The sequence below is a fragment of the Alexandromys fortis genome, unplaced genomic scaffold (genome assembly GCF_014885135.2).
Source record: "Alexandromys fortis isolate MF-2015 unplaced genomic scaffold, M_Fortis_MF-2015_v1.1 scaffold_221, whole genome shotgun sequence".
Taxonomy (NCBI): Eukaryota; Metazoa; Chordata; class Mammalia; order Rodentia; family Cricetidae; genus Alexandromys; species Alexandromys fortis.
The window spans coordinates 1,150,783-1,167,309 of NW_026068096.1; the positions used below are offsets into that span (position 1 = coordinate 1,150,783).

Here is a 16,527-nt window from a genome sequence, read left to right on the forward strand (position 1 = left end):
CCACTAAAAAAAAAAAAAAAAAAAAAAAAAAAAAAGAAAAGAAAATAGCTTGTAGCTCTAGTTCCGGGGTCCTGAAGCTTCTGATCCCTGGAGGCGCTTGTGCTCCTGTGCCTTTAATTTAAAGGAAAGGGGGTGTTTTAAGAGCAACCCCACAACCTGCAAGAGGCTGAAGGACCTCCCAGAGGCCTTCGCAGACCTGGGGTCCAGAGTGTGGCCTTTAGGACCCTGTACGGTTCTGTTTCTTTCTTTCTTTGGGGTCGGAAGAATCCTGGGCTCTGTGTATGGTAGACAAACTCTCCACTGAGTTGTGGTTTCTGGCCTCTCCGTGTGACCACAGAACAGATAAACCGACTGTGGTCAGGGAAAACTGACTCAGGTCAGAGGCAGCACCTGATTGCGCCTCTGTCAAGGTCACAGAACACAAGGAAAGTTTGGAGGAGCACTAGGGTCTCATGCTGGCTGGGGTCCTGATTGGGCACCTGAAGCCACCCGGAGAAGCAGAGCAGCAGGCTGAGAGGCTGTTACCCGGCGCTCTGGAGGTGAGGCCGGAGACTCTACAGCCCAAGTTTTTTTTTTTTTTAATTTATTATTATTTTATGTTCATTGGTGTGAGAGTCAAATGCCCTGGAACTGGAGTTACAGACAGTTGTGAGCTGCCATGTGGGTACTGGGAATTGAACTCAGGACCGCTGGAAGAGCAGCCAGTGCTCTTAACCGCTGAGCCATCTCTCCAGCTCCCAGCCCAATTTTTTTTTTTAATATTTATTTATTATGTATACAATATTCTGTCTGTGTGTATGCCTGCTGGCCAGAAGAGGGCACCAGACCTCATTGCAGATAGTTGTGAGCCACCATGTGGTTGCTGGGAATTGAACTCAGGACCGCTGGAAGAGCAGCCAGTGCTCTTAACCGCTGAGCCATCTCTCCAGCTCCCAGCCCAATTTTTTTTTTTAATATTTATTTATTATGTATACAATATTCTGTCTGTGTGTATGCCTGCTGGCCAGAAGAGGGCACCAGACCTCATTGCAGATAGTTGTGAGCCACCATGTGGTTGCTGGGAATTGAACTCAGGACCTTTGGAAGAGCAGGCAATGCTCTTAACCTCTGAGCCATCTCTCCAGCCCCCCACACAGTGAGTTTTAAGCCAACCTGGGCTACAGGAGGCCTGGTCTACCACACAGGAAGTGGGGAGACAGTTCACTGGATAAAGTGCTTGCATCCCCATAAAAGCCAGCCAGCTCTGGAGGTGAGGATTCTTGGTGCAGGCTGGTAGCTAGCTGGAACTGGCGAGACCTTCTTAGAGAACAGTCATGGGAGATACCCTGTATTGCAACAGCCAGCAAATTCATTGGAAGGGCCAGACAGCAAGAGCTTTCAGTGGTGTTGGCTGTAATTTGGAAAGTCCTGGGTTCAGGTCTCAGTCTGGAATAAAGAAATGTTTTGGCCAGCTATATTGGCTCCATAGCAACTGTTCAAGTCCGGTGTAGCGATAGGCAGGAGGGCTTTGAGGGTGGGTGAAGCCTGTGTGTGCACCACATGTGTGGATTTAGTTTATGTGTACGGGTGTTTGCCTGCATGTATGACTGTGTACCCTGTGCATGTAATGCCTCTGGAGGCCAGAAGAGGCCGTTTAGTCCTCTGGAACTGGAGTCCCAGCTGGTTGTGAGCTGATGAGTGGGTGTCAGGAACGGACCCTGGGTCCTCTGGGAAGAGTAGCCAGTGCACTAGCCACTGAGTCCTCTCTCCAGTCGCTTGTTTTCCTTCCGACAAGGTCTCATGGAGGCCAGGCTGGCCTCCAACTCTCAGTGGCCAAGGATGACCTTGAACTCCGGGCCTCCACTTCCCCTTCTGAGGGTGATGGGTGATAGAAAGTTCTCCACTGTTCTGGTTTGTGTCTGTGGAGCATGGGGCCAAGCCTCGCCCTCTTAAGTGCTGGAATGACAGGCCTGTGCCTCCATGCCCTGCTCCTTTGGTGGTTTCCGAGGGGCCGTCCACAGATTCCACACCAGCTTGCCATGGGGCTTCTGAAGCCACCTGGATCAACTTGGCACCGGTAGGCAGAACCTCTGCCTAGGATGCTTATCCTTGGGGTGTGTGGATCCTCCAAAGCCTTGAGGGCCCCTCCTGAAACCGTCTGTTGCCCTCTTCTTTGTGGGCAGATTTCATGCTTCTGCCAGACTGTCTTGCTCCAGTGTGTGTGTCTCTTTCTGGTTCTTTCTGGCCGAGCTGACAATAGACTCAGGGCCTCAAGCCTAAGCCATCACTCCCTCCCCAGTCCACATCCCTTTGCCTCTGTGTATTTTGTTTATTTTGTTTCGTTTTTTGAGACTGTGTCTTGCTATGTAGCTCAAGCTGTCCTCCAGCTCACCACAGTTCTGCCTGGGATGACAGGTGTACGTTTCCATGTCTGGCCTATTTATTTACTTATTTAATCTTTTACTTATTTTATGTACATCGGTGTTTGGCCTGCATGTATGTCTGTGAGGGTGTCAGAAGCCCTGCAACTGGAGTTAGTCAGGTGTGAGCTGCCATGTGGGTGCTGGGATTGAGCCTGAGTCCTCTGCAAGAGCAGCCAGCCAGTGCTCCTAATTCCTGAGCTACTGGGAAAATGTTGTTTATTGTATTTCCTTAAAATTTTCTTCATAGTTGGGTGTGGTGGTGCACACCTTTAATCCCAGCACTTAGAAGGCAGAGCCCTGTGGATCAGTGTGAGTTCTAGGACAGCCTGGTCTATGTAACAAATTCATGGCTAACCAAGTTTTTGTTGTGTTTTTTTTTTTTTTTTTTAAGACGGGGTTTCTCTGTGTAGCCCTGGGTGTCCTGGAACTTGCTCTGTAGAGCAGGCTGGCCTGAGACTCTTTACAAATAAGGATATACTCCTTCCATTTCCCCACGGCCATTTGAGCTCTCCGGAAGCTGAGCTGCATAAGGTTTGTCTAAAGAACCACCCCCCTCTTTTTTTTTTTTTTTTTTTTTTTGAGACAGCCCTAGCTGTCCTGGAACTAGTTCTTGTAGATCAGGCTGGCCTCGAACTCACAGAGATCTGCCTGCCTCTGCCTCCCAAGTGCTGGGATTACAGGCACAGCCACCGTACCTCACCCATACCTGGCTTTTTACACGTGTGATAGGATTTGAACTCACACCCTCTTTTCCCATGGAGCACTCTCCCCAGCCACAGCTGTGGGCTTTTCTGTCTATGTGGCTGTGGGATTGGAGCCTTGCATCAGCCCTGTGCACATTTGTAGCCCCTGTGTGCTCCTGGCGCAGGTAGTCTGGGTTCACCTTGAGCTGGTCCCTGCAGTGAAGCTCCTGGCCTTGCGTTGGGTGTGGTGCTGCAGGCTATCCCAGCAATGAGGCTGAGGGGGAGAATCTTGAGTTCAAGGCTAGCCTAGGCTTTGTGGTAAGACCCTGTCAGAAACAAAAAGCAACAGCAAAAGATCATTTTAATAGTGTGTGTATGTGTATGCATGCATGTGTCCATGTGAACTTGTGTGTGTGTGTTCGTACAGGTGTTCATGTGACTGTGCTTGTGTGTGTGCCAGCCTGCAGAGTCCAGTTATTGGATCGCTGAAGCTGGCAGTGAGTGCCCAGCATGGGTGCTGGGAGCTAAACTTGGGCTTTGTGCAGGAGTAGCTTGTGGTCTTAACCCACTAAGCCATCTCTCCAGTCCCCAATTCGCCATTTTAATTGCACCTAGGCATGGCTCCCCAGACGGCCCCCCCCCCCCACACGGCATACAGCAGCGCTGCTGTGTAGTGCGCACCGGCTCCCCAGCACTAGCTCCTGCATCCTCCCCGTCCGCACTTCCCGCTCAGTTTGTGTGGTGTAGCCCTGTTTGTGTTCATGGCTGTAGAGGGAACACGCTATATGTGGTCACGCTTGATGTGTGATGGGCTGTCCTGCCTTTGGCTTCTGTGAACATCTGTGTCTGTTCCTCTCTCCTGCGAAGAACCAGAGAGGCCATAGTGGACAACAAACGTGTCCAGGGAAAAGGCTGGGATGTCTTCGGGAGAACGAAAGGCGGGGACAAGGAGAGTTCCCAGGGCCTCCCCTTGCGTGGGTTGCCCCATTGCTGAGTCAGAGGGCCAGGTGTGGGTATTCGTGTCAGGTGGCTGTGGCTATGCCGGTGCAGCTGGGTGCCTGAGTTTCTGATTTTGGCTTTTGTGTGGTCGGTGGAGGCTTCCCCGCGGGGACAGAATACTTCCTAAAAAGAAAGAAGAGGCACAGGCAGAGAGGTTATTTCTGGCTTACTGCTGCGTGGGCCCGGGGCTGGGAGCTGCTGTGCTGAGCAGTTAGGTTCCCAGCCTCCACAAGCACCAGGATGAGGTCAAGAGCTGGAAGGCTGCAGGGCTGAGACTGAGATCCCAGAGCCAAGACCCTGGTCTGAGCAGCTGCACCCTTTCAAGGCCCCCAGGTGGGTCCTTTCTTGCTGCCCCAACCCCAGGCACCAGCGTTCGCCTCAGCTTTTCCTCAGCCATCTCCACTTTGATTTTGCAGTGATGAACATGAAGTCTGTAGGTATGCACATGCAAGATAGGTGCTGTATTGCTGAGCTACGCTCCAGCCCCACTGGGGGAGTCTAGGCGGGGCTCCACTCCAACCACAGCCCTAGCCCCTCCTGCTCTGAGTTATCATCCTCCTGCTTTTGAGTTGCCCCCTTACTGAGTTGCCCAAGTTGCCCTGACCTCCTGCCATGACAGGCAAGTCCAGCCAGCTGTCAGCTCTTTGTCTGTCTGTTTGTCTGAAGGCCTTGTCCTGCGGTTAAAGCCCGCCTCCTCTTTCGTTAGTTTTGGTTAATTCCATTTGGGAGTGCCAATTCCAAGAGGCTCTGGGTGTACTTGGTTGCTCCTTGGGGACTGGTGGTGCCTGGTCTGATCCGAGTTTGCAGTGACAGTTGGCAGTGGCCAGACTCTGGGCAGGAGGAAGCTTCGTTATTGTAGGGCCAGTGAAGTGGAGAGGGACTCCCTAGTGGGTGTACCCCAAAGGCACAGTGGGCCTACAGTTCTGTGGAAGGTTGTGGTCCCTTGTCCACAGCTTCAGCAGTGATTCTGTCGTTACTGCAAGCTCTGACCCACTCATGGTGCATGGACCCATCTACATGTCCAGAGGTATCCAGCTGGAGTCTGTCTGCTCTGCTCAGAGCCACCCTGTCACTGTGGGAACAGAACAGAGCAGGGCACTGGACCAGCTCCATGGTCATTGTTTCCATCCAGAACATGAGCTGTATTCCGAGCCGAGTCACTGTGGGTCTTGAACCTGGCCACCGTGCCCTTCGTCCTGCCCTGACCCAACCGCACTCCAGCTGTTCCCTTGCCCCTGCCCTTCACTAAGCCCTAACACCCTGTCCAAGCCTGTGCTCCCTGCCCGAGGCTCTCCAGCCCCTGTATCTAGTCTGCTTTCTCCTGTGAGGCTCAGGTCCCATGCCTGTTTCTGCGGCCTGGAGACTGGAGGGAGGGGAGCTGAGGGAATGGGGATGAGGAAGAAGGGCCAAGTGCAGGACTGAGTGAGGGGCTGCGTGGGCAAGGGCGAGTAGAAAGGACTGTGGTGCTGCCCCATGCTGGCCCCTGCTGCCTCCTCCTTCCTGTTCCTTCTAGAAGGATCTGAGGCCCAGAAAGGCCTCTGCTAAGATTGCCAGGAGTCTCTGCAGGTGTGACAGGGAACTCTGACTGGCCTGGGCCAGCAAGACTAATGGACAGTCACCCTCTCTTCTGGCTCAGGTTTGTGCTAGCTGTGGGCAGCGCTGTCTTTGACGCTATGTTCAACGGCGGGATGGCTACCACATCCACTGAGATTGAGTTGCCCGATGTGGAGCCTGCTGCATTTCTGGCACTGCTCAAGTAAGTTACAGATTCTTCCGACCACAGGGGTGTTAGAGTATGGACTAGAGTGTGAAAAGACAGGAGCGATCCCTCTGTGTCTGCGACAGAGCCTGCCCTCCAGTGCAGCATTCTAGAACACATGCCCAGATAAGAGGGTTTGGGGGCTGGAAAGATGACTCAGCACCTCCAGAACCCCAGCCAGGTGGTTGCCAAGTGCAGGTCTGACATTCGTCAGGGCCACACACACAGGCACACAAACTCATGCCATCTTCAAGAAAGGGCAGCGTGCTATGTGCCACGCCTGGCCTGCGGTGCTGGGGTGGAACCCATGGCCTCGTGACTTATACTGCCCTGGACAGTGCCTGTGGTTTTCTGTGATTTACCAGTGGTCGCATAAGCTTGGTCACAGGGTCTCAGGAGCACGCCTACAGTGGCCTGTGTGGCCTCGCTGAGCCATATTTCCCAGGTCAGGAGATTGATTGACATATGTCAGTTCTAGAGGTGGCTGAGCAGCCCCTTGCAAACGTGCAGTGCTTGGCAGGTCTGGTGGCCGTATTCTCACCGCCCACGTCTCCTGCTCAGGTTTCTGTATTCAGATGAGGTACAGATTGGGCCTGAGACAGTGATGACCACACTGTATACCGCCAAGAAGTACGCAGTGCCTGCGCTCGAGGCGCACTGTGTGGAGTTCCTCAAGAAGCACCTGCGGGCTGACAATGCCTTCATGCTACTCACGCAGGTGAGTGCTCACGCGGTGTCCGGTGACGACTACAGGGCTAGCACCAGGTGTCCTCAGCCACTGTCCACTTGCTGTTTGTATTAACAGAGATCCTTCAGCCTCTGCCTCCCCAGTGCTGGGATTAAAGGTGTGCGCCACTACTGCCTGGCTTTTTGTTTGTTTTGTTTCTTTCTCCTCTGAGACAGTCTGGCTCAGCAGCCAGGCTGCTCTGCCTTCCTGACCCCTCTGTCTCAGCCCGAGGCCTGGGGTGACACTTTCTTCTATTCACGAGGGACACGTGCGCAGTGTGGTGTGGCCTGCTCTCCCTAGGCTCGGCTCTTCGATGAGCCCCAGCTGGCCAGCCTGTGTCTGGAGAGCATTGACAAGAACACAGCCGACGCCATCGCTGCCGAGGGCTTCACAGACATTGATCTGGGTGAGTCAGGCCCACGGGTCTTGGATCCAAGGATTGCTCTGGGCTTGGGTCAGGTTGGAGATCCTGATTTGAAGATGACAGACACCCACCTCCTGGGTGACACAGCGGGCCTGAATGGAGCAGGTCCCATGGGGCTTGGTAGCAGGGCCTGTTCTGGGGTCAGTGCCCTCTCCAGGGGTATCTGCAATGCAGTGGAAGGGCCGTGTGGGGTCAAAGCCACAGGAACCAATCACAGGGTGTAGGGATGCACTCCTATGATCTCAGCTCTCAGGAGGCTGAGTCAGAAAGATTGCTGTGAGTTCTAGACCTGCCTAAGCTGTAGAATGAGACCCTGTTTCAAAAATAAAGAGGGCTAAGACTCAGCTAAGTTGGTAAACTGCTTCCCTATTACTTGCTAGCCCGTCACCCCAGCACTCAAGAGGTGGAGACAGGAGGGCCAAGGGTGTAAGGCCAGTCTTGGTTACATAATGATTTCAAGGCTAGGCTCAACTACTGAGACTGTGTTGAAGAAAGGGAGGGAGGGAGGGAGAAAGGCAATGCTTAGGGAGGGCTGTTTGTCAATAAAACTTTATTGATAAACATGGACAAAGGGCCACAGTCGGCAAGCTCTGGCTGTGAGGTGGTTCTTATATGGTCTGGTCTGCATGTGGTCCCTTACAGGCATAGGGTTCACAAGCCTTTCTCTGCCACAGACACCCTGGTGGCAGTGCTGGAGCGTGACACCTTGGGCATCCGTGAGGTGAGGCTCTTCAATGCTGTAGTGCGCTGGTCTGAAGCCGAGTGTCAACGGCAGCAGCTTCAGGTGACACCTGAGAACAAGAGGAAGGTGCTGGGCAAGGCCCTGGGTCTCATCCGATTCCCCCTGATGACCATTGAGGAGTTTGCTGCAGGTAACAGGCTTGCACGGCCCTATTGAGCCACCCTCCTTGCCATCAGGCTGTGACTTGGGGACCCTGCCTGGGACCCTGGGGTTTCCAAGTCTTGGGGTCATGTCCTATCAACCACTCAGGATTCAGCTTTGGGCTGGGCTCAGTTGTCAGTTGGTCACCTGGCATGCAGAGTGTGGAGTGGCTTCTAGAAGCTGCACTTGGTGAGGCGCTGGCTGTGAGGTAACCTGGTGCGTGGACAGGCAGGGCCGAGCTCTCGGTGTGAAGCGAGGGTGCTCCCCAGGACTCTAGAGGACCTCGAAGGTGGGGTCTGCCAGCCCAGCGTGTCCAGCAGAAGGACACTGAAGGGGGTTCTAGGAAGGAGGAACTTCTTAACTTGGTTGGGCCCTGAGAGTCAAATGTCCCAGTTTGAGGGGCAGGCCCTGAGTCTGCCTTTCCTTCGTGCGGTCAGCCAGCCCTCTGCCCGCAGGCCCGGCACAGTCTGGCATCCTGGTAGATCGCGAGGTGGTCAGCCTCTTCCTGCACTTCACCGTCAACCCCAAGCCGCGGGTGGAGTTCATTGACAGGCCCCGGTGCTGCCTGCGGGGCAAGGAGTGCAGCATCAACCGGTTCCAGCAGGTGGAGAGCCGCTGGGGCTACAGTGGCACCAGTGACAGAATCAGGTGGGGCCTCAGGACCCCAGGTGGGGAGGTGACGGGAAGGAAGGGGCAGCAGGAGCTGGGCAGGTCCTGAATGGGCAGTGTGCCCTCCCCACAGCTCCGGCTGCCCGACTCTCCCGTGGCTGCTCCAGTTGTCGCCCTCATGGGCCCAGGGCGTTAAGCCACTGCCACCCACTTCCCTCTGCAGGTTCTCTGTCAACAAGCGCATCTTTGTGGTGGGCTTTGGGCTCTATGGATCCATCCACGGACCCACTGATTATCAAGTCAACATCCAGGTGAGCTGCTAGCCCCACCCATGCCACACCTCCTCTCCTTGAAAGCTGGCCCAGAAGTCCCACCCACAGACCCTCATCAGTGCCACTTCCTCCCTGCCTGCCTGCTGAGCAGCCTTCCTTCCCCAGATCATCCACACAGACAGCAACACCATCCTCGGCCAGAACGACACTGGTTTCAGCTGCGACGGCTCAGCCAGTACCTTCCGCGTGATGTTCAAGGAGCCCGTGGAAGTCCTGCCCAGTGTAAACTACACTGCCTGCGCCACACTCAAGGTGGGGGCCACACTACCTGAGGGCGCTGGCCTGTCCCTGCAGGCTGTGGGTACCCTTGTTATCCCCCCCCCCCCCAGTCCTGAGGACTTCCTGACCTCACTGTGACTCCCTCTCCCTGCCAGGGCCCAGACTCTCACTATGGCACTAAAGGCCTACGCAAGGTGACCCATGAGTCACCCACCACGGGGGCTAAGACCTGCTTCACCTTCTGTTACGCGGCTGGGAACAACAACGGCACTTCCGTGGAGGACGGGCAGATCCCTGAAGTCATCTTCTACACCTAGGCCATTTTCCACCCAGGTCGCCCCTCGGCCGTCTACAGGCTTCCCTCCCCACCACGTCCCTTGTCCCTTGTCATCATGGAAGTGGCTGCCTTGTGTCCACAGGGACAAGTGTGACTGCCTGTCCAAGGCACTGGGGAGGTGGTCAAGACAATCCCTCAGTCTTGGGGGCAGAGTGGGCTTGGCCCTGGATGGACAGCTGGACAGCTGTTGGGGTCAAGGGCGGTGGGTTGGGAGTCGGGGTTTCCCACTCTGGTTCCTGCAGCTCAGGGCAGCCGGCCAGCCCCATGCCCAGGGCACCACAACCATTCGTCCGCTCTCTTTAACTGCACACTGCAATGCATTCAAGCCCACACTCAGCCTGTTCTCCGCTGCTCCCTGGGGACCCCAGGGCCTGACCTGTGTGCACTGAGGCCACCTGAAGCTCTGGCCTCCTGGACATGGGCAAGTGCAGGGCACTCGTCAGTCCTGAGCAGCCTTGGGTGGGGCTGCTGGGCCTTCCTGGATGCTCTACCCAGGATGGGTGACACGTGGGCCACCGTTCCTGCTCCTCCCAACAGTGACGTGCAAACCATCACTGTCCAGCCTCTGTGGACCAGCTCCTCCCTGGTGTGGCCTAGAGGGCTGGAGTTAGCAGGTTGAGCCCCATCAACTGGGCCTCCAGCTGGCCTGCTGTGGCACCCAGGGTACAGAACAGCCCTGTGCAAACCATAGATAGCCCTGGCCCTCTAAGGCCACCAGGCACCCTGTTCAGTGATGCCCTAGGAGGCACAGTCCCCTATCTGGGGTCCCGCGCCTTCTCCTTTATGTCCTCTGTACCTGTGACCTCCTACCCAGATCCCATGTCCTCCCCAAAGCCATGGGAGGTGAACCCTCCACACTGTGTCCCCAAATGATTTTTTTTTTTTTAAATAAAGGAAACATCCACCTTGAGCCACTGAGTACCACATTGTCTGCCTGCTGTGCGGCTGGGGGTGGGCACCTTGGCCACATGCAGCTCCCTCCCTAAGAGCACCTTCACAGTGTGCCCACAGAGCGGAGGTAGGCAGCCAGAGCTAAGACCTGGGCCCTGGGCTAGCCTGAGCTACATGACACTGCTTCAAAACAGAAAAGGGGGCAATGAAGAGGGGGTCAAGGGAACTTGCTGCTATTGCAGGGGACCTGTGGTCCTAGCTCCTATGCTGGTAGCTCCTGGCCACCTGTGCTGCCAGGTCAGCTGCCTCCACCGCTCCTGTGCACACAGGCATGGCTTAAGATGCTACAAATAAGTCCTTTGCCAGGAGGTGAGGGTGAACACTAATCTCAGCACTCCAGAGGCAGAGGCAGAGGCAGGTGGATCTCTGAGTTCAAGGCCAGCCTGGTCTACACACAGAAATCATGCTTCCAAAACAAAAACAAAACAAGAAAAACCCAATCAACCAAACAACCAAAACCAGAAAACGAACAACAAACCAGTGAGAGCAGCGTGACCCAGCACAGCAGAGGCTGAGGGCAGACTCCGGCACACACTGCAGGGCGGCCGCGAAGCCGCCCACCAAGCCCGACTCCAGGTGGAAGGGAAGAATAGAGGGCAGAAAGAAAGCTGAGATTTCCTCTTCCCAATGAATGACTCTAACTTGTGTCAAGCCATCTTCTCAGTCCCAGAGACTTGGCTCTACTCTGGAAGCCCTCAGCTTTACTATGGACACCACTGGGAACTCTTGGGAGAGTGGCAAGCAGTTGGGAGCACAGGAAGGCCTTAGACCACTGCACCTAGGTCAGTAGTCTGCTCTTACAGACTACTGTCTCCCGAGACACAACCCAACCAAACCCGAGTCTCTTGAGGGTGCATTTTCCATATAAGGACTTTTGATTTAAAGATTTATTTGTTATGTATAGTATTCTGCCTCCATGTGTGCACCAGATCTCATTACAGATGGCTGTGAGCCCCCATGTGGTTGCTGGGAATTGAACTCAGGACCTCTGGAAGAGCAGCCAGTGCTCTTAACCACTGAGTCAGTCATATCTCCAGCTCTACACAAGGACTTCTGACAGCAGTTTTTTCAGGTTGTTTTAAAATTTAATTTATTTTGTTTTTCAGGACAAGGTTTCTCTGTGTAGCCCTAGCTGTTCTGGAACTCACTCTGTAGACCAGGCTGGTCTTGAAGTCAGAGATCCGCCTGCTTCTGCCTCCTGAGTGCTGGGGTTAAAGGTGTGCAGCACCATTCCCCAGCAATAAAATATATTTTTAAAAAAGATTTCTGCCAGGCAGTGGCAATACACGCCATTAATCCCAGCACTGGGGAGGCAGAGGCAGGTGGATCTCTGTGAGTTCAAGGCCAACCTGGCCTACAAGAACAAGTTCCAAGACAGGCTCCAAAGCTACAGAGAAACCCTGTCTCAAAAAAGAAAAACAGGGCTAGAGAGATGGCTCAGAGGTTAAGATCACTGGCTGCTCTTCCGAGGTCCTGAGTTCAATTCCCAGCACCCACATGGTGGCTCACAGTCATCTGTAATAAGATACAGTGCTCTCTTCTGGCCTACAGACAAAATACTTTGTACATAATACAAATAAATCTTAAAAAAAGCAAAGCAACAAAAAAAGATTTCTGTGTTCTCTATCTGTTGTCCTCTTATCTGTGGTGCCCAGGAACTGGTTCAGGGGTGACTTGGGCTCTGGAATGGCCACAGCTCCTGACCCTGACCATTCTGCCCTCTCTCCAGCCCCTTGTCTTCTTACTCCTGGCTTACCTCTTACCTCCATCCTCCCTTCTCCCATGAACCCTTTTTTATTTTTTTGGTAGGTGGTACCTGTGTAGGGAACCGTCCTAGCAAGCAGCAAGCCCAGCTGCCCCCTGCTCACTTCTCCTGTTTGCTGGTCGCCAGGACAGCACCCCCAAGCCCTTCCCAGCCTTTCCCTCTGCAGCAGCACAATGCTCTCAGAGTGGCTGATTAACAAAGACTTGGGTGCAGCAGCCTTCCTGCCCTACCCAGTCCCCCAGTCCCCACAGCCTCTTCCATCCTTCCTGGATCAGGAGGTGCCCAGCTCCTCCAGGACTCCAGTGAGCCAGCAGGGATCCTCTTGTCCTTAGACCTGAATGTCCTATATGGGTTACAAAGACCAGGCCCACGCTTGGGGATGGTTTCATTTTCTTTTTATTTATTTTTTCTTTTTTTAAAAAAAGCCCCTAAACTCTATGGCTTCAAGGAAGCGCCGGAGAAACATAAGTTCATTTCTGTACACGTTGTAAAGCAAGAACTCAGCTCCCGCGACCACAGCCTGGCTCTCCCAAGGAGACCGCCTCTCTGCTGCCCCAGGTCGGGCGTTAAGGCGATTCTGTCCCGTGGGTCCAGCATGCAGAGACACAGGTCACGGCCGCCCTGGCTCCATGGGGCCCAGTCCAGTCCCTGCATGGTGACCGTCCCGCGCTCCACCCCAGCTTTGGTGCAGCATTGTGGTAGCGCACACGCCTCCCCTGGTGGCCAAGGCCTCATGGCCTCCCCATGTTAACACCCATGCCCTGGGCCTGCCCCACTCGAGAAAACGGCCTTTGGATCGAGGGGACAAGCTGGACTTTATGAGCTAACGGGGGGCACAGCGGGGACAGCGCGGCGCTTCTCTCCTGGTTTTAAATAGTTAATGCTCTCAAAGGGGACCAGACATGGGCGTAGAGATTTCCGCCAAAGTCCTGTGTGAAGGAAGTGGCCCCAAATCCCCGAAGATGATGCCTGCAGTCGGGCCAAAGAGCCCCACGCCACCAAGGACACTGCCAGCCTCCTGGATACCGCCCTGGGGATTTCGGCAGCGGCTGCACCCACCCTCACTTGTGTCTCTGCAGGGATTTTCTCTTTCTCCTCTTGAAGAAGCAGCAACACCTGGGGGGGGGGGGGGGACACAGACGGACACGGGTTAAAAGGGCAAGGTAGGGCCGGGTGGTGGTGGCGCACGCCTTTAATCCCAGCACTCGGGAGGGAGGCAGAGGCAGGCGGATCTCTGAGTTCGAGACCAGCCTGGTCTACAAAGGGAGTTCCAGGACAGGCTCCAAAGCCACAGAGAAACCCTGTCTCAAAAAACAAAACAAAACAACAAAAAAGGACAAAGTGGGGATGGATAAGGGGACAGAGGTGACAAGACACTGATACGGGGTGGGGTTAACTGGAGAAAGGTGACGTAGGGGTGGAAGCAGCACGTGATGAGTAGAAGATGGCAGTGACAGAGCCTTACTTGGTTTCATCCGCCACCTCTACTTCTGCGGGGGCCGCGATGGGGGCGTTGGAGTGGCCCGCGGTGGGGTCATCGGCGTTCAGCTCTCCGTTAGTGGAGTTCAGTGCCTGGAAGGGCAGTGGGTACCAGGCTAGCACCCCTGCTCACCCTGCGTCACTGGCCTCCGTCCCCTCCAGGACAAGTCCCCGGCCGGCCCTCACCTGGTTCTTGGTGTGGGGCTGGGCCTTGTCGCGATGAGGTGGCTGGGAGGGCATGTCAGTGTGCACGGTGCCGATGGGTGTCGGCTGCGAGAGCAGAGTCAGGACAGTTCCTGACCCGCGCCCTCTGGGGGACGACCCCTCCTACGGAAGCTCCCGCCCACGGCCCTCCAGCATACTGTGGGGATAGGGACGCCCGACCTGGTGTCCCCGCACCTGCGGACCCACACCGCACCCGCACGTGAGTTCTAACCGGAGGGTTTCTCATCACCTCCACGTACCAGGGGCTTCCCGGCCCAGTCATACTCGTAGTCGAACACGTAGCCGCTGCGGTCGAAGAGGTCGGTGAAGAGCTTCCGCAGGTAGTCGTAGTCTGGCTTCTCGAAGAAGTCCAGGCGCCGTACATATCGCAAATAGGTGGCCATCTCCTCTGTGAAAAGACAAGGGCCAGGCGCGTGGTCACATGGGCAGCCCAGTCTGCGGTGTGGCCGCGGCCACACTGTGGGACGGAGCCAAGGGGCATCGCCGCGGGCTCCTCACCCGGGAAGCTCTCACACAGCGCCTCAATGGGCGTGGCGCGCTTGGTGTCACCAATCTTCTGGTAGCGCTCCTTCAGCGTGTCGGCCTGCGTGACGTGAGCGTGGTCAGGGTCAGCGCCCATTCCCGTGCCCCTCCCCCACCCGGGAGTCCCCGCCCACCTTGAGTCCCTGCCAGGGCAGGCTTCCGCGCAGGAAGTACATGAACATGTGTCCCAGCGCCTCCAGGTCATCCCGGCGGCTCTGCTCTGCGGGGACAGCACAGGCTCAGCGCCGCCCCGGGACCCCACCCCATCCCCCCACCGCAGCGCGGCTCACCCTTGCCCAGGTGCGTGTTGATGCTCATATAGCGCGCCGTGCCCGTCAGGCTCTTGTGCTCCCGGTACGGGATGTGCTTCTTGGTCTCAGGGTCGATGTACTCCTTGGCCAGCCCGAAGTCGATGATGTGGATGGCGTGCTGCCGTTTGCTGCCCGGCCGCCCGACCAGGAAGTTTTCTGGCTTCACGTCGCGGTAGATGAGGCTCTTGGTATGCACGTACTCCATGCGTGTGATCTGCGGGGACCTGGGTTCAGCGCCCAGGCCCTGCCCTGCCTATCCACCCCGCCCGCCAGCTCCACCCCTCCGCACCAGCTGGATGGCAATCATCAGCACCGTCTTCAGCGTGAAGGTGCGGTCGCACAGGTCGAACAGGTCCTCCAGGCTGGGCCCCAGCAGCTCCAGCACCATGGCATTGTACTTCCCGCACGGGCCAAAATAGTAGACCTGAGGGACGCCCTCTGCGGAGGAAACACGCGTGCTGGACATCTGGAGCCCCTGCCTGGGCCACACCCTGTGCCAGTCTCACCGAGTGCCCATGCCCCCCATGCAGGCCTCACCTGCTGTGCTAAGCTGCTTGTAGAAGCGGTACTCCAGATGCAGCTGCGGGGCCCGGGACTTGATGGGCTCCTGTAGGACAGGGGACTGTTACCCAGGCCCTCCTTCCGGGCCTGGGGTGCCTGGCAGAGCAGGGCAGGGCAGGGCAGGGTAGGGTACACTCACCAGCTTGATGGCCACGTACTCGTTTGTATACAGGTTCTTTCCTGGGGGCGGGGCAACAGAGAAAGCATGAGGATTGTGGGCTAAGGAGCCCACACTGCCCAGTCCACAGAGCACTCCACAGAAGCTTTAGGCCCCCTCCCAGCTTCCCAGGAATCCCTGCACTGCACCTCACTACTTGTATGCAGTCCCGGGGAGAGGTCTACTGTGAATCCAGCAGTAGGATCTGCTCCACGCTCTGCCTCTCCTGCAGGGGTCACATCTGCCACACCCGGGCAGACCTTACCCCAATCTCCAACATCCACGTTTACCTCAGCATCACTAGTCACAAAGGCCACCTCCAGGGTCACACCCCAGTGGCTGCACCTGCCACCCCTGAAGGGAAAAGACGTTCCTACCACAGCAGCTGTGCCCACAACTGCCTCTGTTCCCAGCCACAGCCAGCCACCAGCTATGGTGCAGCCATCTGCCCTGGTTCTCCTGGACGTCTCCATCACCACGTGCTTGCCATCAGGGCCCCTCTGTGACAGCCTGCCACCACCTGTGACCCACCAGAGCGCCCCAGGCTGTGTAAGGCGCAGCGCCATCAAGCTTCTTCCAAGAGGAGGCGCAGTGACGGTCCATGTCTCCATAGGTCTGGTCCCCACCCCTCCACCTCACAATGGCTGTCTCTTGCAAGAACAGCGAGGTCAGCTGTCACCTGGGAGGGCCTAAGTTTGCCCACTTTCCCTGGACTGTGGCTCTCAGAGGTCACTTTTCCTCTGTGGCATTCCTGTCTCTGCTGTGGGAGACTCAGTGTGGAGCTTGGCTGCAGCTGACAAGCTCAAGCTCCCACAACCACCGTGCAGGGGAGGGGGGGGACGGGACTCCCCAGAGCTGTCCTCTGACCCACAGGGTCCGGCATGTCTGCTCCCAACATATATACACATTAAGACTTTTCCTTAAACGTGGGCGGGGCTGTGGAGAGGGCTCAGCAGGAAAAGCTGCTCTTCCAGAGGACCTGGGTCCAGGGCCCAGCACCCACAGGGGCTCACAGTAGTCCCCAACTTTAATTCTAGAGGGTCCAGTGCCCTCTTCCGGTTTCCCTAGGTATGCATACAAAACACCCATACACATAAAACAAGAATTTTGAAAAAAAGTTTTTAAAAACAAAACAAAACACGGGGGGGGGGGGGGGGGGGGGGGGGGGTTGTAAAGGCAGTA

The 16,527-nt window shown here is 56.0% G+C and overlaps 2 protein-coding genes across 3 annotated transcripts in view; one reads left to right on the forward strand and one right to left on the reverse strand.

Annotated features, from left to right (window-relative positions):
* Positions 1-10,284, forward strand: part of Btbd2 (BTB domain containing 2) — a 13,564-nt gene extending 3,280 nt beyond the window's left edge. The window contains exons 2-9 of one of the 2 annotated variants that reach the window (XM_050123276.1): positions 5,721-5,840; positions 6,405-6,561; positions 6,871-6,976; positions 7,669-7,866; positions 8,315-8,525; positions 8,710-8,797; positions 8,924-9,070; positions 9,193-10,284. In XM_050123276.1, coding sequence (XP_049979233.1) covers positions 5,721-5,840; positions 6,405-6,561; positions 6,871-6,976; positions 7,669-7,866; positions 8,315-8,525; positions 8,710-8,797; positions 8,924-9,070; positions 9,193-9,354 — 1,189 coding nt within the window. In that variant the 3' untranslated portion in view covers positions 9,355-10,284. The remainder of the gene's footprint in view (positions 1-5,720; positions 5,841-6,404; positions 6,562-6,870; positions 6,977-7,668; positions 7,867-8,314; positions 8,526-8,709; positions 8,798-8,923; positions 9,071-9,192) is intronic. The other variant, XM_050123277.1, reaches the window with a different exon arrangement.
* Positions 10,285-12,468: 2,184 nt separating this feature from the next.
* The window catches only part of Csnk1g2 (casein kinase 1 gamma 2), a 15,648-nt gene continuing 11,589 nt past the window's right edge, over positions 12,469-16,527 (reverse strand). The window contains exons 3-12 of the mRNA XM_050123284.1: positions 15,328-15,368; positions 15,165-15,234; positions 14,917-15,065; positions 14,607-14,841; positions 14,451-14,536; positions 14,293-14,377; positions 14,034-14,182; positions 13,756-13,839; positions 13,556-13,662; positions 12,469-13,206 (exon numbers count right to left, since the gene is read on the reverse strand). Coding sequence (XP_049979241.1) covers positions 13,152-13,206; positions 13,556-13,662; positions 13,756-13,839; positions 14,034-14,182; positions 14,293-14,377; positions 14,451-14,536; positions 14,607-14,841; positions 14,917-15,065; positions 15,165-15,234; positions 15,328-15,368 — 1,061 coding nt within the window. The 3' untranslated portion in view covers positions 12,469-13,151. The remainder of the gene's footprint in view (positions 13,207-13,555; positions 13,663-13,755; positions 13,840-14,033; positions 14,183-14,292; positions 14,378-14,450; positions 14,537-14,606; positions 14,842-14,916; positions 15,066-15,164; positions 15,235-15,327; positions 15,369-16,527) is intronic.